General features: G+C 48.0%; 2 protein-coding genes across 2 annotated transcripts; both read left to right on the top strand.

The window, feature by feature from the left end:
- The first annotated feature begins 3,502 nt into the window (after positions 1 to 3,502).
- Positions 3,503 to 10,315, top strand: LOC118229637 (fibronectin type III domain-containing protein 7-like). Its single transcript, XM_035421772.1, has 11 exons — positions 3,503 to 3,677; positions 3,906 to 4,175; positions 4,488 to 4,748; positions 5,089 to 5,349; positions 5,742 to 6,002; positions 6,686 to 6,946; positions 7,196 to 7,456; positions 7,843 to 8,103; positions 8,743 to 9,000; positions 9,284 to 9,544; positions 10,026 to 10,315. Exons 1-11 carry the CDS (start codon positions 3,503 to 3,505, stop codon positions 10,313 to 10,315), a joined length of 2,820 nt encoding a protein of 939 aa, XP_035277663.1.
- A 1,082-nt stretch (positions 10,316 to 11,397) lies between these two features.
- On the top strand, positions 11,398 to 15,910 carry LOC118229635 (fibronectin type III domain-containing protein 7-like). The gene is made up of 9 exons (XM_035421765.1): positions 11,398 to 11,415; positions 11,610 to 11,853; positions 12,164 to 12,421; positions 12,870 to 13,130; positions 13,351 to 13,611; positions 13,972 to 14,235; positions 14,656 to 14,919; positions 15,186 to 15,441; positions 15,862 to 15,910. Exons 1-9 carry the CDS (start codon positions 11,398 to 11,400, stop codon positions 15,908 to 15,910), a joined length of 1,875 nt encoding a protein of 624 aa, XP_035277656.1.
- Positions 15,911 to 16,712: the final 802 nt, after the last annotated feature.

The raw sequence follows: 16,712 nt of genomic DNA, 5'->3' as shown, positions 1-16,712 counted from the left end.
AAGATTATGTTAATTTGTCCAATTACTTCTGATCCCCTAAAATTAGGGGGACGATGTATTTAGGGCTGTACTTTCTACAAGGATCACCCAATATGGATGTAAATACCCTCATGTTAAACCTGACAGTCTGTACTGTAACCTCATATTCATTGTCTTATTTCAAATCCAATGTGCTGGACTACAGGGCTAAAATGACAAAAATGGTGTCACTGTCCAAGTACTTGTGATTCTGCAGTCACTATCTATTTATGATTGAATTTGCCACTAGCTATCTAAGACAAAAGGAAAAACAATACTAATAACATTTATTAAATCTGTGGTTATATTGAATCATGACCAAAATATCAGTTACATCATCAAAGACAATCAATAGTTACAGCTCTGCTGTCCTACGATGTGAAACATTCTTCAGCAGTTTTACTGTCACATAAGAGAATTCAGGTGTGAAAACAACAGCAGGGCGCTGACTCTATGGCGTTTCCGTAGTATCAGAATCTTTCGTGGGAGCGTTATTTGAGACAAGTCGTCTGTAGAACATCACATTACGAGCATTACACAATGCAACGGCTCCAATGCCTCTGGTAGTTTTAAGACACAAACACACACAGAGAGGCGTGGTTTTCTCAGTCATTTATCGGAACAAGGTATCAGTTTAGCTTGCATAATATTATTCCTGCAATAACGTAAGTGTAAACTAAAAACCTTAGCCAGAAGCAAAAGTCCCTGGACAGAATTAAAATATATGTTGTAAAAAAGTGTGTGTAGGCTAAATAATAATTAGATTCAGATTACACACACACAAAATACTCCACTCCTAAAAAATCGGTAAAACCCAAATCACTCAATAAAAGTGAAATAAAATAATAATCATAAAGCAAATAAGTCCATCAATAGATCAACCAACAAACCAGCCAATCAATTAATTAATCTTCGATAAATTACATAAATTAACCTACCAAGAGGAATGAGGCAGTTGAAGTCAAAATGGCTACTTTTGACACTGCTCCATGCATGGGTTCCCATTAGTTTTTTAAATCAAGAAACCATAATGCATGTCAATAAAGCAGACAAATTGGTGATTTTTTGTATATGAGGTCCTAAGCCTCAATTGTCCGGTATTCCTAGAAATTCCATGTTTCACTTGCAGCTTGAGGCCTTCGGCTGGATTTCGTATGTTTTCATATTCACATCTTTCGCGTTTATTTAAAAAGATGCCTCTTTATCATAGCTGAACTGAAGCGGGTGGTTCGTTATAGCTAAAATGCGATAATAAATTAATCAAAATGTAAATAGCCTACTTATAATGCTCACAATTTAATTCTTGTCATACCAAAAACCGTATTTGCATGTATTTTGTGATTGAGTGTGATTTTGGTACTTCAATAAGTACTTATTTCAATAAGTAATTCTCGCACCTATCTGCATGTAAGAAATATGACAGCAGGGCCGCTCCCAAAGTCTAATTGTCAACATAGGTCAACGCTGAAAGGACTAAAAGTCCCACTGTGCATTGCGGAATGTTAGAGGTTTGCCAATTGGCTTCATGACCCCAATACCTAGATATCTCAGTGTTTCACACTTACAAAAGGTCACAACCACCCTGTAAAAAAATTGTCTTGAAAATGTCACGCTTCCCTCATTTTTCAACATTGCGGGAAAGGGTCGTAACGACGCTAAAGGAAAAACCAAGACCCTTATCTACGAGGGCGACAGTGCATGGGAGTCACACTTCAGGCTTAATGGGAAATTGCTTTAAATAATCACCACTAGAAACTATAATCGCCAAAGCAACTTTGTGGCCTTCTTTCCATCGAATAAATTAACGCACAGATAAATGAGTCTAACCACAGATTTGATTCGCATTTTTTGGTTTTCTCCCTCAAACCTGTTTAGTCTTTTTCAAGATTCACGGATGTGCATTCGTTTTAAAAAAAACTTGGTTTCACGTTTACTACTTCTGTAATCCGACGCCCTAATTTCAGCCAATATTCCACCCTGAATATAATATCATACATATCATGACACATCATTCTGATCTTACATTTAGAAAATCAATCACATCTTTCTATTTCCATAACGACCACACATAAATGTGAGATTGTATTGGTAAGTGATTAGAAGCTGACCCAATAGTCAATGGGGAGTTTCTGTGAAGAATGAGTGAATCGGATTACACAGATATGCAGTGAGAATTTGTTTTGTTCAGAAACCTCCTTGGGGTCGTCCTTTGCATTCTCATTATATTTTTGAGCCTAAAGGTACAGGGAGGTTACCTGTCCCCATTTCTGCTCCACTGATTGGTTCCAACTGGAAAGCAGTACCTGTGCCTTCGCTCAAAAGAATCCATAAGATATTGGTATCTGACTCCAGAATATTGTAACCCCGCACTCATTGTCAAAGATGGAATTGAGTGGCTTGGGTTTTTCTTTAGTATTAGCGTTTCTGACTCAGGTAAATATATTTTCTATCAAAATTAATTCAATAGTAATATGAAAAAGTTTTACGTTCCCAAAATCTATTTCTTCTAAAGTTTTGTTCTTTATTTTTTTCCAGATTGAGTATACTCAGGCACAAGGTAAGTTTCCAGTGGTTTGTACATTATAAATTTATTTACTCCCGTAAGGTAATCTGGCATTCTTTCGGGCATACCACCACGTGCAGAATAACAGTAATCAATTTGTTAAAAATAGATAATGTTATATAAATTTAACAATTCCTTATTGTTTGTTGTTACATTTCATGGATGGGACTTTGGGTTGACTATAGCCTATTATAAAGAATGTTGCAAGTGAACAGTTTACATATTTCTGGAGTTTTCAACCGATATTGTCATCAGGCTATATTCTCACAGTTCCTGACATATTCATTTAATTGTATGAAAATGCGAAATTATAAGCAAATTATAAGTACGCTTATATATTCGAATGTACACGAAATATCTATAGCGTATAATTAAAACGAACATGTTAGTCAATCGACATAAGGTTGCCCCTGCCCTTTATTTAAATTGTTCCATTAACTAACCCTCTCTCTTTTTTTCAGCATGTAGCATCATATCAGTAACTTCTCCATCAGCATCAACCCTCTATGTTAAATGGAACCAATATCCTGGCGCAACGAATTATTTTCTGGATTTAAGGGTTGTAAATTCAACGACTATTGCACCAGTCGTGGTGACGTTGCCAGCATCCAGCACCGAGAAGCTCGTGCAGGGTCTTCGTCCAGGGACTGTTTACCGCGTGACAGTAAAAGTATTTCAGTTTTATTATGTCATGTGCCTGGATTCTGAAATAACGACAACAGGTAACAGCTTTCCCCGAACGGGACAATAATACATAGCCTACTCAGATATGTCAATTGAAGATAGTAATATTATATTTCCCAATAATAAAAAGTTTTCTTTTCTTTGCTTACAGTTCCAGCCACATCGCAAATAACCTTTTCCCAAGCAATATCAAGCACTACTATCAGATTTGAATGGTCAAGCGTGAAGTCAGCCAACATGTATTTCTTGATAGTTGAAACTTTGACCCCCGGAGACAGGTTCAACCACAGTTTTACCAATCTAAGTGGTGAGGTGCACAACCTTCGACCATCAACACCCTACAAATGCTACGTCTATTCTTCGAACTCGGCTGGGTTGGGATCTCGCTCTAGAGAGAGGACCGTCACGACACGTGAGTAGAATCAATTAAAAATACGAAAACACTATAAACTAAATCTGTCTAAGCAATCGGGTTAAATTCTTATAAATACTTGCGCAACGATTTATTTTAAATGATTGGTATAAAAATTAACATCCGATAATAACCATATGTCTTCTGTTTTAACAGTGGTGTGGTGTGCGCAATGACATCTGAATCTGTATAATGAATAACGACTTCATTTGTTCCCATCGACTGCAGTGGTACAGCCGCCAGGATTCGTCAACGTAGCGCACACGAGTAGAAGCACAGCGCGCGTAACCTGGGAGAGTGTAAGTAAAGTGCTGCTGTATCAAGTGACCGTCGTCGACACCGACAACCCCAACAGCGCTGCCTTCGTGAGGAACACTTCTTCCACGTTCCTGGACATCAGCAATCTCCAGCCATGCTCTACCTATCGAATTGGAGTCTCATCAGTCAACGCCTTTTTGGTACCAGGAGAGGCAACATATGCCACATATACCACAAGCAGTAAGAATCCTTATAGAAACAAAAACTCGAACCATAAATGTGATTTCGTAATGTGTTGGGGTCCTAGGGGATACACAAAATCGTTCTTTATAACAACAAAAGGTTAATTGTAATGTTGAAAAGGCTCTTAGGATGCATCCAATAACTTTTCTATGTATACTTAAAAAAAAAAAAAATAAATAAAAAATAAAAACCAAGGGTGGAATGAGACCACTTGCAGAAGGCTTAAATTGAAATAATATAAATTGGGCTGATATGAAAATTAGAGACCATTGGTAAATGGCACTCAATGGTTTAACCTGCTTTTTTCAGCAATAGGTGCGGTGACATCAATCTCGGTTGACTATAGCTGCTCCAGTGGCATGGTGACAGTGTCGTGGGACACCGTTTTCGGGGCGGATTCCTACAGGGCAGTGGCTACTGATGGCAATGGCACCACGCTGTCCTGCACCTCGCAGTCAGCCAGCTGCCAGATCACCAGGGTGAAGTGCGGCGAGCGGTACCTGGTGCGTGTCACCTCCATCTCTGACGACTGCGAGAACTCTTCAAACGTCACCGCTGACTTCGAGACAGGTGCAGCCACGTGACAGTTCACCTCCGTTCTCTGGTCAGAAACCCTGTATTCTGCAGACACCCGATCCTTTCAGCAGTCCTGCGGGACCATATCTTGACCTCTCCCATATACTGTACTCCCGTTTGTGTTGTCCATCCTCAAGAGCAATACATACCAAACAATGGAATTCAAAGTTAAGTGTCTATAGCACAAGGGTTTCTATAGAATGCCTTTGTTTTTGGTTGCCTATAGAACAAGGGTCTCTGTTGAAACCTACACCCTGTGATCTGAACATGTCACACGGTGTCGATGAAAAGATTTTAGTGTCACCCTGGCTGTTTTTACCTCTTTCCCCCCCAGTGCCCTGCCCTCCCGCCGGCCTGGTCACCTACCGCGAGTGCTCCAGCAATGTAATCATCTTTGCCTGGGATCGCACCAACAACACGGGCTACTACGTGGCCACGGCGCTGGCCTCCAACGGGGAGGTGACCGAATGCCGCACCACCGACACGTCCTGCTTCTTCACCAACACGGGCTGCGGCCGCGGCTACCAATTCACCGTCTACTCCGTCAGCGGCCTGTGCCACAGCGAGCTCAGCCCCCCGGCCCACGTCCGCACAGGTATGTGCTCCATGGGGTGAGGGGCCGGAGGGTGCACCCTCTTGAGTTTCGTTCTCTGGCCATTGATCCGTTCCGTGGACCCTCGCCATCAAACTATGGATATTGTTTTCATCCAAAATAATTAATTTTGTTTTAACATTTTGGATAGTTTAAAAATTCTGAATAAAAAATTTGAATACCTGAAACTATACAGAGCCCAATTTTTAAGTTCATAAAGGAGAATCTGTTTTGCACTTTTCACCACCTAGTGGTTACTGTGTGAATGCAGTGTACTGAAGCACAAGCTGACCATTGATGGTGCGTATGCATGTTTCACACAAAGGATTGTCCCTGTTGTGGATCTGTGCTTTTTTTGTGTGAAAGACAATAACACTCTCCAAATGCCCAATCAGCACCCTGTGACCCCACCAACGTGAAGACACTGGCCGAGTGCCGGTCGGACGTGCTGATTACGACCTGGGACAGGGCAGACGGTGCCCTCTCCTACATGGTGGAGGCCCGTGGTAACCGAGGTGACCGCTACAACTGCAGCTCCTTCACCGAAAGCTGCGCTATACCAGGGGTGCGATGCGGCGAGAGCCTGAGCGTGTGGATCACGGCTACCGATGATGACTGCACCAGCGGCACGGCCCTGGGAGAGGCTGCTGAGACAGGTGACCTTTGACCCCCCAGGGCATGATGGTACTTTGAGTTGTTAGAGGATTTAGAACACAAAGGGTGGTGGCACGTAGAGCTGTTAGTTCAGGAACTGGGCTTGTAATCTGAATGTTGCAGGTTCATAGTCTTCATGAAAATGTGAGAAGTACTTCAAAGCATTCAGTTTCATGTTTTTTTTCTTCTTTTTTCTGTGTATAGAAGGTAATGTAGTAATGAAGAGTAGAAACTGGGGGCTGCTGGGTGGCTTATTCTGTTAAGGCACTGTTCCGCTGCGTAGTCTGATATGGAGTCGGGACTGTGCCAGTGCCGCGGACTGTGGTTAGCAGCCCTGGAGGAGAACACACAATTGGCTCAGGGTGGGAGCATTTTGCAGTGGTGTGCAATGAGACGCAAAGCTCTCCCATCTGATACTCTCACCCATCTCACGACGGGCTGCTCGATCAGGCGCCTGTAAGTCCGCCGGCTGAGCTGCAGATGAAAGGTCTTCCTCTGACTCAAGTCTGCTCGAGTCCAACTTGCGAACTGACATCATAGCAGCTGACATTGTGTGCCTTGGAGGACAGCACACGCTTGTCTGATTGGGCAGTCTAAACTTGGGAGGGCAAGGGCAAAAACCTGGATGTTTCAACACGCCGCCAGTCGGGCCGCTCTTGACCGGAACCGTCTGGCTCTCTTCCAGTGCCCTGCACGCCTCAGAACGTGACGGCAGTCCGGGACTGCGGGCCCGACACCGCCTCGCTGGACTGGGAGGCGAGCGGAGGCGCCGTGTTCTACATCGCCTCGGCCGCGCACGCCGACGGCACGGTGCGCACCTGCACCGCCATGGACACGCAGTGCCAGATCCAGGGCCTGCGCTGCGGCCAGACCTACGAAGCCTCCGTCGTCGCCACCAACATGAGGTGCAACAGCTCCGAGAGCGACCGCGTCACCTTGGAGACGGGTAGGCCTCTCGGCGATGCCCTGCCTCCCCCGGAGGCATGGGGAAATAACCTCAGCCAAGCAGAAACGAGAACAGTATATACTGTTCATTCTTTTTCTGCTGTTTTTTATCGGTAGATCAGACTTCACTGGGAACCTCAGTAAGAGAGAACAGGAATAGCAGTAAACCACATTAGTCTCTCACAAAGAAATGTTTTAATGAATTAGGGCGAAGCGGAATTAGAGGCTTCTGCATACTGTGTTTTTTCAGCGCCATGTCCTCCGGACCACATCGAGGCCATCCTGGACTGCGAGGCGAACCACGCCCTAATTGTGTGGCAGAACCACCTGAGCATCGGCTCCTACACGGCCATCATCCAGGACGCCGACGGCGGCATGCTCAGCTGCAGCACCCCCAGCAACAACTGCGTCATCCCCGAGCTGAGGTGCGGCAAGCTGTACACCGTTAGCGTCCAGCACTACGACGGCACATGCTCCAGCCTGCCCTCGGCGCCCATCCAGATGGACTCCGGTAAGGCAGCTTCACTCCAACTTTACAATCACTTCCGCTGCACTCCCATTTATACATCACCCCGTACAGCTTCCGCTTGCAATTCTACATTTCTCATTAAAGCCTCCAAATTTATAAGATGGTTTATATGGTTAATACTGAAGTGTGTATTCAGTGTGTATGCTTTGTGAGTTTTATGGGCTGTTGTCAGTTTATGCACGTACAAAGATTACTTTTTAACACTTTGGCAATTCAATGATTGCAGATATGAATGTGAATAAAATGGCCAAAAAATAAGCTGCGCAACTTTTAGCGAAACTTTTCACGAGACCTCTGCTGGTTCTAAATTCTCACTATGCCGGTGGGTTAAACTGTGATTAACTCAAAATCCACTCTGCTCTCTTCAGTTCCGTGCGGGCCGGAGAACGTCCGGACCGATGTGAACTGTGGGACAGGGGAGCTAACCGTGGGCTGGGACGTGTCTGTCCCGGGGCAGAGCTACACCACCATCGTGTCCACGGGGAACGGGGAGAGAACTTTGTGCAACTCCACAGATACGCGCTGCAGCATCACCGGTCTGGACTGCGGCAGGTCCTACATTGTGGTGGTCCTGTCTGTCAACGGCACCTGTCTGAGCATGCCCAGTAGAGATGTGGTCATCCAGGAAGGTATAAAGCTCTAGTGTCCATTCTGCCCTATTAGTCGTTTCATAACTAACTGTACACAACTGTAAGTCAGAGAGTCTGTAGACACACCAGATACTCTTTATCATTTCATCTAAGGTTGTTATTCTTTTAATTTGAATACTAGCTGTATGACTTGCCTTATGCATTTAGTGATTTACTGATGTTGCTAGTCTGGGAATATTATTAGTCAGGTCTGGCACTGTTGCTCACATTACTCTAGTGGATGCATTTATGTTCCTTAAGTCCCTCTGGATGAGAGGAACTGATAAAATGAATATAATGTAAGGTAGTATTATGTTCCATTGAAGGCTAAATATTCCAATTTGATGCATCCTGTACATATTCATGAAGGGGGCACACATTAAAATACCAATACAATGCCTCTTCATGACTATTCATAAACTGCAATATATTACCAGAAATTATGTTGCTGTCCTGAACCTACTGTAGTTTCAATATATATAGGGTGGAAGGAAAAAGCTGACCATCTTGTTTGTTCAATATTTGGTTAAGTTGGTTTAAGTTATAATTTGTGGTAATAAGGTTTTTTCTGTAAAAACATTTGACGTGGTGACGCATCACTGAACACAATGTGTCTGTGCGTGTGCCGTGTGTCCGCAGCACCGTGTGTGCCCACCAACGTGACCACGGAGCGGACCTGTGCGGACACTGCCGCTGTTCGCTGGGTGGCCAGCAGGGGGGCCACACATTACATCGCCATCGCCGTGGGCAACAGCGGGCACAGATCTGAGTGTTCTTCAAACGACACGGCCTGCGAACTCAACGGCCTGCTCTGTGGGGAGGTGTACACGGTGGGCGTGGCGGCAGTGGACGAAAACTGCACCAGCCCTCAGAGCCAGACGGTCATGCTGCCGACAGGTAGAGTGGGAGGGGCAGGGCGGTGAGCAGGAGGCTTGGCTGGGCCGGGCATGGGAAAAGGGAGGGACAAGTCAAGGTAGTACAGGGTAGATTACAGCAGGGTTTGACTGGTTTGAATATTTGGTAAAATCTGCCATCGTCAACTTTAAACTTCTCCATTTGCCCTACATAAGCAGAGTAGTATGTCTGGGTCAAGGCTGAGAGAATGGAATGCAGAAGTAGCTAAAGCTATCGAGGCGACCTGAAGGGGGCAGTGTGACACGTTTCTCTGTTCCCCCCACAGTGCCTTGTGCCCCGTCCAGTGTGCGTGGCTGGGTGGACTGCGCCAGCAACGCAGCCTCCATATCCTGGGCCCCCAGCCCCAATGCCTTGTCCTACTCTGTGATGGCGACGGCGGCGGACGGTCACGCTCACTCCTGTAACTCCACCTCCGCCACCTGCCTGGTGACTGACCTCCACTGTGGCGAGGAGTACGCCTTTACCGTGACCGCCAGCGATGGCAGCTGTGACAGCCTGGCCAGCGCACCTGTCAGCCTGGAAACAGGTAGATTTTACGCCATTTTGAATTTTGTGAAAAACACTTATTAAGCTATTTACCCTACAACAGAACAATCTGCACTAAATTTGCATACAGCTTCTTTAGTCCAATCACCGTAAAAGTTGCGTACAGAAATGTGATCCAAAGGTGGCCACAGATGAGCCAATGAACTTGTGTGTGGGTGTGTCTTAACAGAAATATGCATAAAAATAAACAGTCATTAAATTTGGTATTTTGGCAATCACAAGAGTTCAGCCAGAAAGGAATGACTTGGAGAGCTCCAAATATGAAAAGATATTCAAAAATTCACAAAAAGAATTACTGCTGCATCTGACCGGTCCCTGCATTGATGGGGTGGTTTGTCATTTCAATTTGAACTTATATTTTTGAAGTGGTGCATAGATTATTTTTATTCCTGCCTCTCTTGTGTGGGTGGGGGAGTACCTTGGCTCCTTTTTTTAATGTCTCTACAAATCTGCCATTTCAGCTCCATGCGCCCCTACAAATGTGGCAAACCACCTCTACTGCGGCACAAACGTCCTTGCGGTCAGCTGGGACTCTGCAGGAACGCTGCTCAACTACAGTGCCACCGCCAGGGCGCCAAACGGCACCATGCATTCCTGCAGCACTGCGGACTCCAGCTGCCACATCACTGACCTACTGTGCGGGCAATGGTACAGCCTCACCGTCACGGCCTCTAATGCCAACTGCACCGGACCGGAGAGCGCAGCACAAACTGTGCAGACAGGTGTGTGCGACAGGCCTGGTCAGGGATGATGACACAGAAGTAGCATAAGTGAGATGTGTGCAATAGTCCGGTACATATAGGAAGTGACCTCCTACTCCATACGGGAAGTGATGTCATGCGGCTGAAAATAGAGTTCCTGAGAGCTCAGTCTTTCGATTGGTGACTTGCTCGTACGGAGACGAGCGCCTTCCTCTGTTACATGGGTGCTGGTTGTCAGTTTTAAATGCTGGGTAGACAGACGCATGGTTCTGTTGGTTCCAAGATGGCTGGCACGTAACCCTGCATCTGCTGTTGCTTCCTTAGTGCCGTGTGCCCCGCTGAATGTTCGTGGGGACCTACAATGTGGCACAGACACCCTGCAGGCTTCCTGGGACAGCGCTAGTGGGGCCAGCTCCTACATCGCCATGGTGACCGGCCCGGACGGTTACTCCGAGGCTTGTGACACGGCAAATCTCTCTTGCTCCTTCGGAGGCCTGAGATGCGCTCGGCGCTATGACATCAGCGTGTTTGCCAGTGACAGCACCTGCAACAGCACGGCTAGCTCCACCGTCTCCCTGGTGACAGGTAGGCCTCCGTTTTGATTGGCTGGAGGAGATAAGGGCGGGGGGGCAGACTTGATTCTGTCATTCCAGGTTGAGGCTCACAGATTCTGCTCCTGTACCGCCCTCCCCCAGCACCCTGCGATCCAGAGAACGTGATGACCCTGCTGCTCTGCGGCTCGGATGCCGCGACAGTATCCTGGGATGCCAGCGCGGGAGCAACCGGATACACTGTGGTGGGGCAGGGGAGGGGCGGGTCCAAAACCTGCCAAACCACAGGAACCTCCTGCCAGCTCAGCCAGCTGGCGTGTGGTGACCTGTATAATATTACTGTGCTGGCTGAGGACGGCACCTGCAACAGCACCTGGACGACCAGCGCACCCTTGCAGACAGGTAGAGGAAATGACACTTACATACAGACATGCCCGTCACTACCATTTCCTGTTATTCAGAAGTGACTTGTCAGTAATGTGTCTTTTATGTTGCAGTCAAGATATAACAATCACTGACTTCCAGTTAAATTGAGAGACAGGGATAGGAAGTGACTGAGCTGGAAATGACACAGAATAGACATGCATACAGCAGTCACAGTACCAGCTACAGTCAATTATAAAGAGTCAGAAGACATTCAACTCACAGAATGGTGCTATATGCAAATCTGAGCAACTGCAAAAAGAATAGCCCTCTGCCTGGAGTGATAAAGAAATTGGGTGACCACAGTTCACCACACACACTTGATAAGCTCCCACACTCCTACCCCCCCACAGCACCATGCCCACCACAGATCACAGAGAGCTCGCTAGACTGCGAAACCAACGTGGCCTCGCTGGCCTGGACGGCGGGGAGCGACGTGGTGGAGGTTGTCGTCAATGCCACGTCCACCCTCGGCCCCGTGACCTGGTGCAGCTCTGCCAATACCACCTGCCAGCTCACAGGCCTGCAGTGTGGCCACACCTACACAGCGGTCGCCACGGCGATGGGGGACCAGTGCGGCAGCGCGCCCAGCTCTGGAGTGGATATCATCACAGGTATGACCACAGGAGGGCACTCTTAGGATCTTATGTCCATACACAGTTAGCTAAAAATACCTGCCATAAGATTTCTTTTTCATTTAATATACAAGACCCTATCTCTAAATATAAGAAGAATTCATACGATTTCTGGTTAGACTGACAAATATTTAAATATTTTGAACATAACATTTAACCTTAAGATTTAAGATATGCTATCCTGATGTTTTTCCCTGAAAGTAAAAGACACTCAATTGAAACCGCTAACACTGGAAAAAAAACAGCTGCCACCCCCTAAAATTAACAAGGAATTTCCCTCTGCACCCAGCTCCATGTGCCCCTTCTGCGGTCACCTCTCAGTACGACTGCGGCGCCAACATGGCCGTCGTCTCCTGGGACGACAGCCTGGGTCGGCAGACGTTCGAGACCAGCGTGGAGGGGGGCGACCACACCGACTCCTGCAGTACATCTCAGACCAACTGCTCCTTCAGCGGCCTGCGGTGCGGCCGCGCCTACAACGTTAGCGTCCGCGCGCTGGCCGCTCACTGCAACAGCAGCCTGAGTCTGGGCAATGGGTTCGACACAGGTAAGAGCGCTCCACTGCTTCTCGCAAGTGTGTGAGGTGCAATGTTGAGTGCTCTAACCACAGCACAGCACCTTTGTCTCTTCACTCCAAATGTTCATAATTCCACTGCCACACACTGGTGGGGTCGTAAACACCACAGGCTGCAAATGGCAGCTGGAAAGGCTGTACAACAGAACCACAGCAATCACCAAGTCTCGCAACCTTTTTACAGGAACCTTTACAGATGACCCTATCAATCTAAATCCTTATAAGTGTCCTCCTTGAAGGGCACTACACCCAGTTCTGTGGCCAGGTTACAGAGTAATGGCCATTTAATGTACAATATCTCGAAGTGAGTTTGAGTTCCCTGGGGAAAAGTCTTTGTGGCCGTTGCACAGTGTTTTCTGTGATATGCAGTGTTCGGGGGAACAGGGGACGCTTATGAGCGATGACTGTATCTCCCTCCCAGTCCCCTGTGCGCCCCAGAACGTGAGCGCCTCGTTGGTGTGCGCCAACGACACGGCCCTGGTGACGTGGGACGGCAGTGAGGGCGCGGTGGCCTACAACGCCACCGCCCTGGGGAGGGACGGGGACACCAGGTCCTGCCGCACCGTCGACACCAGCTGCCACCTGCCAGGGATGCGCTGCGGGCAGACCTACGACATCACCGTCACCGCCTACTCTGAGACCTGCGGCGGGTTCCACAGCACCGCCTTCGTCTTCACCGCAGGTAGGTCCGCAAGTTCAGGAGACAGGTAACCGTACGGCAGGACCTTACAATATTCTTTGTTAGAATGAACATGTTGACTTAGTTAGGTTTAAGATATTGACTGTCTCCTTCCCCCTTCCCCTTTCTCGGTCACCCCTTTGCCTCATACTCTTTCCCCATCTGTAACTCCTTCTCTCCTTCGCTCCCTCTATCCTTCTCTGTCTCGCTCTCTTCCATGCAGGCCCTTGTCCACCGAGTAATGTGGTGGTGGCTCTAGAGTGTGATGATAACATTGGCCTAGTTTCCTGGCAGCCAGCATTACTGGCAGAGAGTTACTTGGCCAGCGCAACAGGTGTGGATGGACACACCCACACCTGTGCCTCCAATTCCACCAGCTGCTTCTTCACCGACCTACACTGCGGGGAAACTTACTCAGTCACCGTGGTGACCATTGAGAGGGGCTGTCAGAGTGAGCCTAGTGCAGCACAGGTCCTCAAATCTGGTAAGAGCAACTTTCCCTTATATCTCCAGGCTGTAGCGACATATCCTTGTCTTGTTGAATCCTGAATGTGCCAGTCTCAGCTGTGCACAGCAGCCCCATTTCATTCATGGGGGCTTCATGATTTTTAGATGAGAATTACATTACATGGATTAATTTAGTAGACACCCTTATCCAGATCAACTTACAGTGCTAGAGAAGTCATACGTGCCTGTGCTTCACCACAGACTATGCTGCACTGCAGAATCTGCTCCAGTCAATCATAGCCAATATTATCATTATTTTATATAATACAATAAATCAGTCAAAGGTGTGTTCTCATAATCTCATCCCTCCACCCCCCCCCCCCACTACCTTTCCCAGCAATTTGCCCTCCTGAGAACCTGGAGGGAGTTACTTCCTGCGCGACCAACACCTTCTCGCTCTCATGGGATGCCAGCCCCGGGCTGGGCGTGTCCTACATTCTGTACTCCTGGAAATGGGGCGGAGACAACACCTCTTACCCTGTGACGGGCACCTCCCACTCTGTCCCAGACCTGCAGTGCGGAGAGCGCTACTCCTTCTGGGTGGCTGCCAGCGACAGCGCCTGCAACAGCAGCCTCAGCGAACCATTAGAGATGAGCACCGGTATGCCCCGTGCCTCCGGATTCTGCCCTGCCAATGAATTTATACCCTAGATTTTGGTACCAACCAGACGGTCAGCTCCATATTTTAAACATTGAAACGTATGCGCCTCTTCCATTGAAGCTGAACTGCTCCAATTTTATGTAACTTATGAATACTTGTAAAGGGAGCATGGACAAAAGGACAATAGGACAATTCCATCCTTGGCATGGCTCTTCATAAGGTTCAGCACAATTGCCTGTTGCCAGCTGTAACTTCCTGTAGTAAGGTGAAGGGATGGAAGGACTACAGGAGCTGACCATTGGGTTGATCAATGTGGTCGTGTTGTCAATCATGAAGAATGTGTGTCCATGGACCTGAGCAGAATGAGTTTCATTCTTTAGGGTTCTTGCGTTTTCTTGACCTCCCACTTCCCGTATGCAGCTCCTTGCCCACCGACCATCCAGACGGCCCAGGTGGACTGCGGCTCCAACAGAGGCACCATATTCTGGGAGCCGAGCGTGGGCGCGGGCGCGGTGAGCTACGTGATCGAGGCAGTGGGGGTCCACGGGCACAGGGCCTCCTGCACCTCCAACGGCACCTCCTGCTGGGTGAAGCTGGACTGCGGGCGCCGATACTCGGCTACCCTCACCTCATTCACTAGCGACTGCAACAGCACCCTGAACTCCACCCTTGAGTTCGACTCAGGTAGCTAGCCGGACACAGCTGGGCAGTTCAGCTTTCCATTCCGCCAAATCACATAAAGTTAATGTATGCGATAGGTGAATAACAGCAACAATAACTACACAAAAACGTAAAAAAATAACATCCTTAGGAGTCAGTTTTAAACAACATTATTATTTTTTTATTTCGTCCTTATTTAAAACCTGTTTTAAACCCTGTTTTTAGTTTTCTTGTAACCTAGTAACAGCCATTCCTGATAAACTGTTTCCTCTCGCCTCCTGCCCGCCCAGCCCCCTGTCTCCCCGAGGATGTCGTGGCGGAGTTGGACTGCGTGGCCAACGTGCTGGCGGTGCAGTGGCGGGAGAGCCCAGGGTCGGACTCCTACACGGCGCTGGCCATCGGCAGCGACGGTTACCGCGCCTCCTGCAACAGCACCAGCACGGCCTGCTCCATCCAAGGCCTGCGCTGCGGCGAGACCTACAACATCACCGTCACCACCTCCGCAGTCAACTGCAGCGTCATACAGGGGTCCGACTACCAGGTCCAGTCAGGTACACTCACGTTTACCAGTTTTCCCACAGCAACTTGCGAGGATGTTATGGCAAAACGGGGTACTCAAATCTGGCTCCCTTCCAGCTGATCATTGATCTTTATTTAACCAGGAAGTCTCATTGAGATAAAAATCTCTTTTTCAAGAGAGACCTGGCCAAGGTAGCAGCAGTAGGCCTACACAATAGTGATAGTGAAGTGAATAATTCATATAACTCACTTGCCAGACATTCCACTCACCTGGTGTCTCAGCTCCTCAACAATGAAAAGCAGCAGTCTAAAAGCCAGATTTCAGCTGGCTCCCCGCCCCCTTTCCCCTAAAAGGTTAAAGGTCAAGACCTTTAACCTAAACCTGTTTTGGGCCTCCTGCCTGCCTCTGTATTTTGGTTAACCTGTGTGCTCCCTCCTACCCCTCAGCGCCCTGCCAGCCCCAGAACGCGGAGGTGAGCCTGAACTGCAGCAGTAACGAGGCGGCGGTGTCGTGGGTCGGGACCGGCGCGGCGCAGACGCACGGCGTCACGGCGGTGGACGGGCGCGGCGTCGCTCTCACCTGCAACTCCAGCGACGACGGCTGCGCCTTCCCTCACCTGAGCTGCGGGGAGAGGTACACCTTCAGCGTGGTGGGCATGACCAACCAGTGCAGGAGCGAAGCCAGCCCCTCCATGGAGCTGCTCACAGGTGACGCCCGTGTACATGTGAAAACGAAACCAAACGAGAAACAGGAACTGCCTATTATTACGCTATGTAAATGCACCTTATATAAGTAGTCCTGGATGGTGATAATTAAAATAACTGAATTGCTATGTTGGTAGGCTATATCTAGTATTGAATTCCTTATGAAACACACGTCATAAAATAAAGAATAACTAGGTTATTGTAATCATATTATCACTATTATTATTGTATTTTGAATTCTGCTTTATAACATTTTTACAACAGCCACAACCAGGGCAACAACAACCACAACAAAAACAATACTAATCTAGTTTTTCTATTTCTTAGCTCCCTGTGCCCCAACGCATGTGACGACCAATTACCACTGTGACACAAACATTGCAATGATCTCATGGGACACGGCGCTGGGTGCCACCATCTACACAGTGCGGGCGGAGGGCAACCGCGGGCACAGCGCTTCCTGCAACAACACGGACACCCAGTGCACCCTCCATGACCTGCGGTGCGGGCAGGACTACACCGTCACCGTCGAGGCGGCGCACGACGACTGCGCCACCTTCGCCAGCGAGCCCGCCACCATTTCCACAGGTGTG

This window comes from Anguilla anguilla, chromosome 6 (assembly GCF_013347855.1).
Source record: "Anguilla anguilla isolate fAngAng1 chromosome 6, fAngAng1.pri, whole genome shotgun sequence".
NCBI classification, from domain to species: Eukaryota; Metazoa; Chordata; class Actinopteri; order Anguilliformes; family Anguillidae; genus Anguilla; species Anguilla anguilla.
This window is presented reverse-complemented; position numbering and strand designations above follow the sequence as displayed.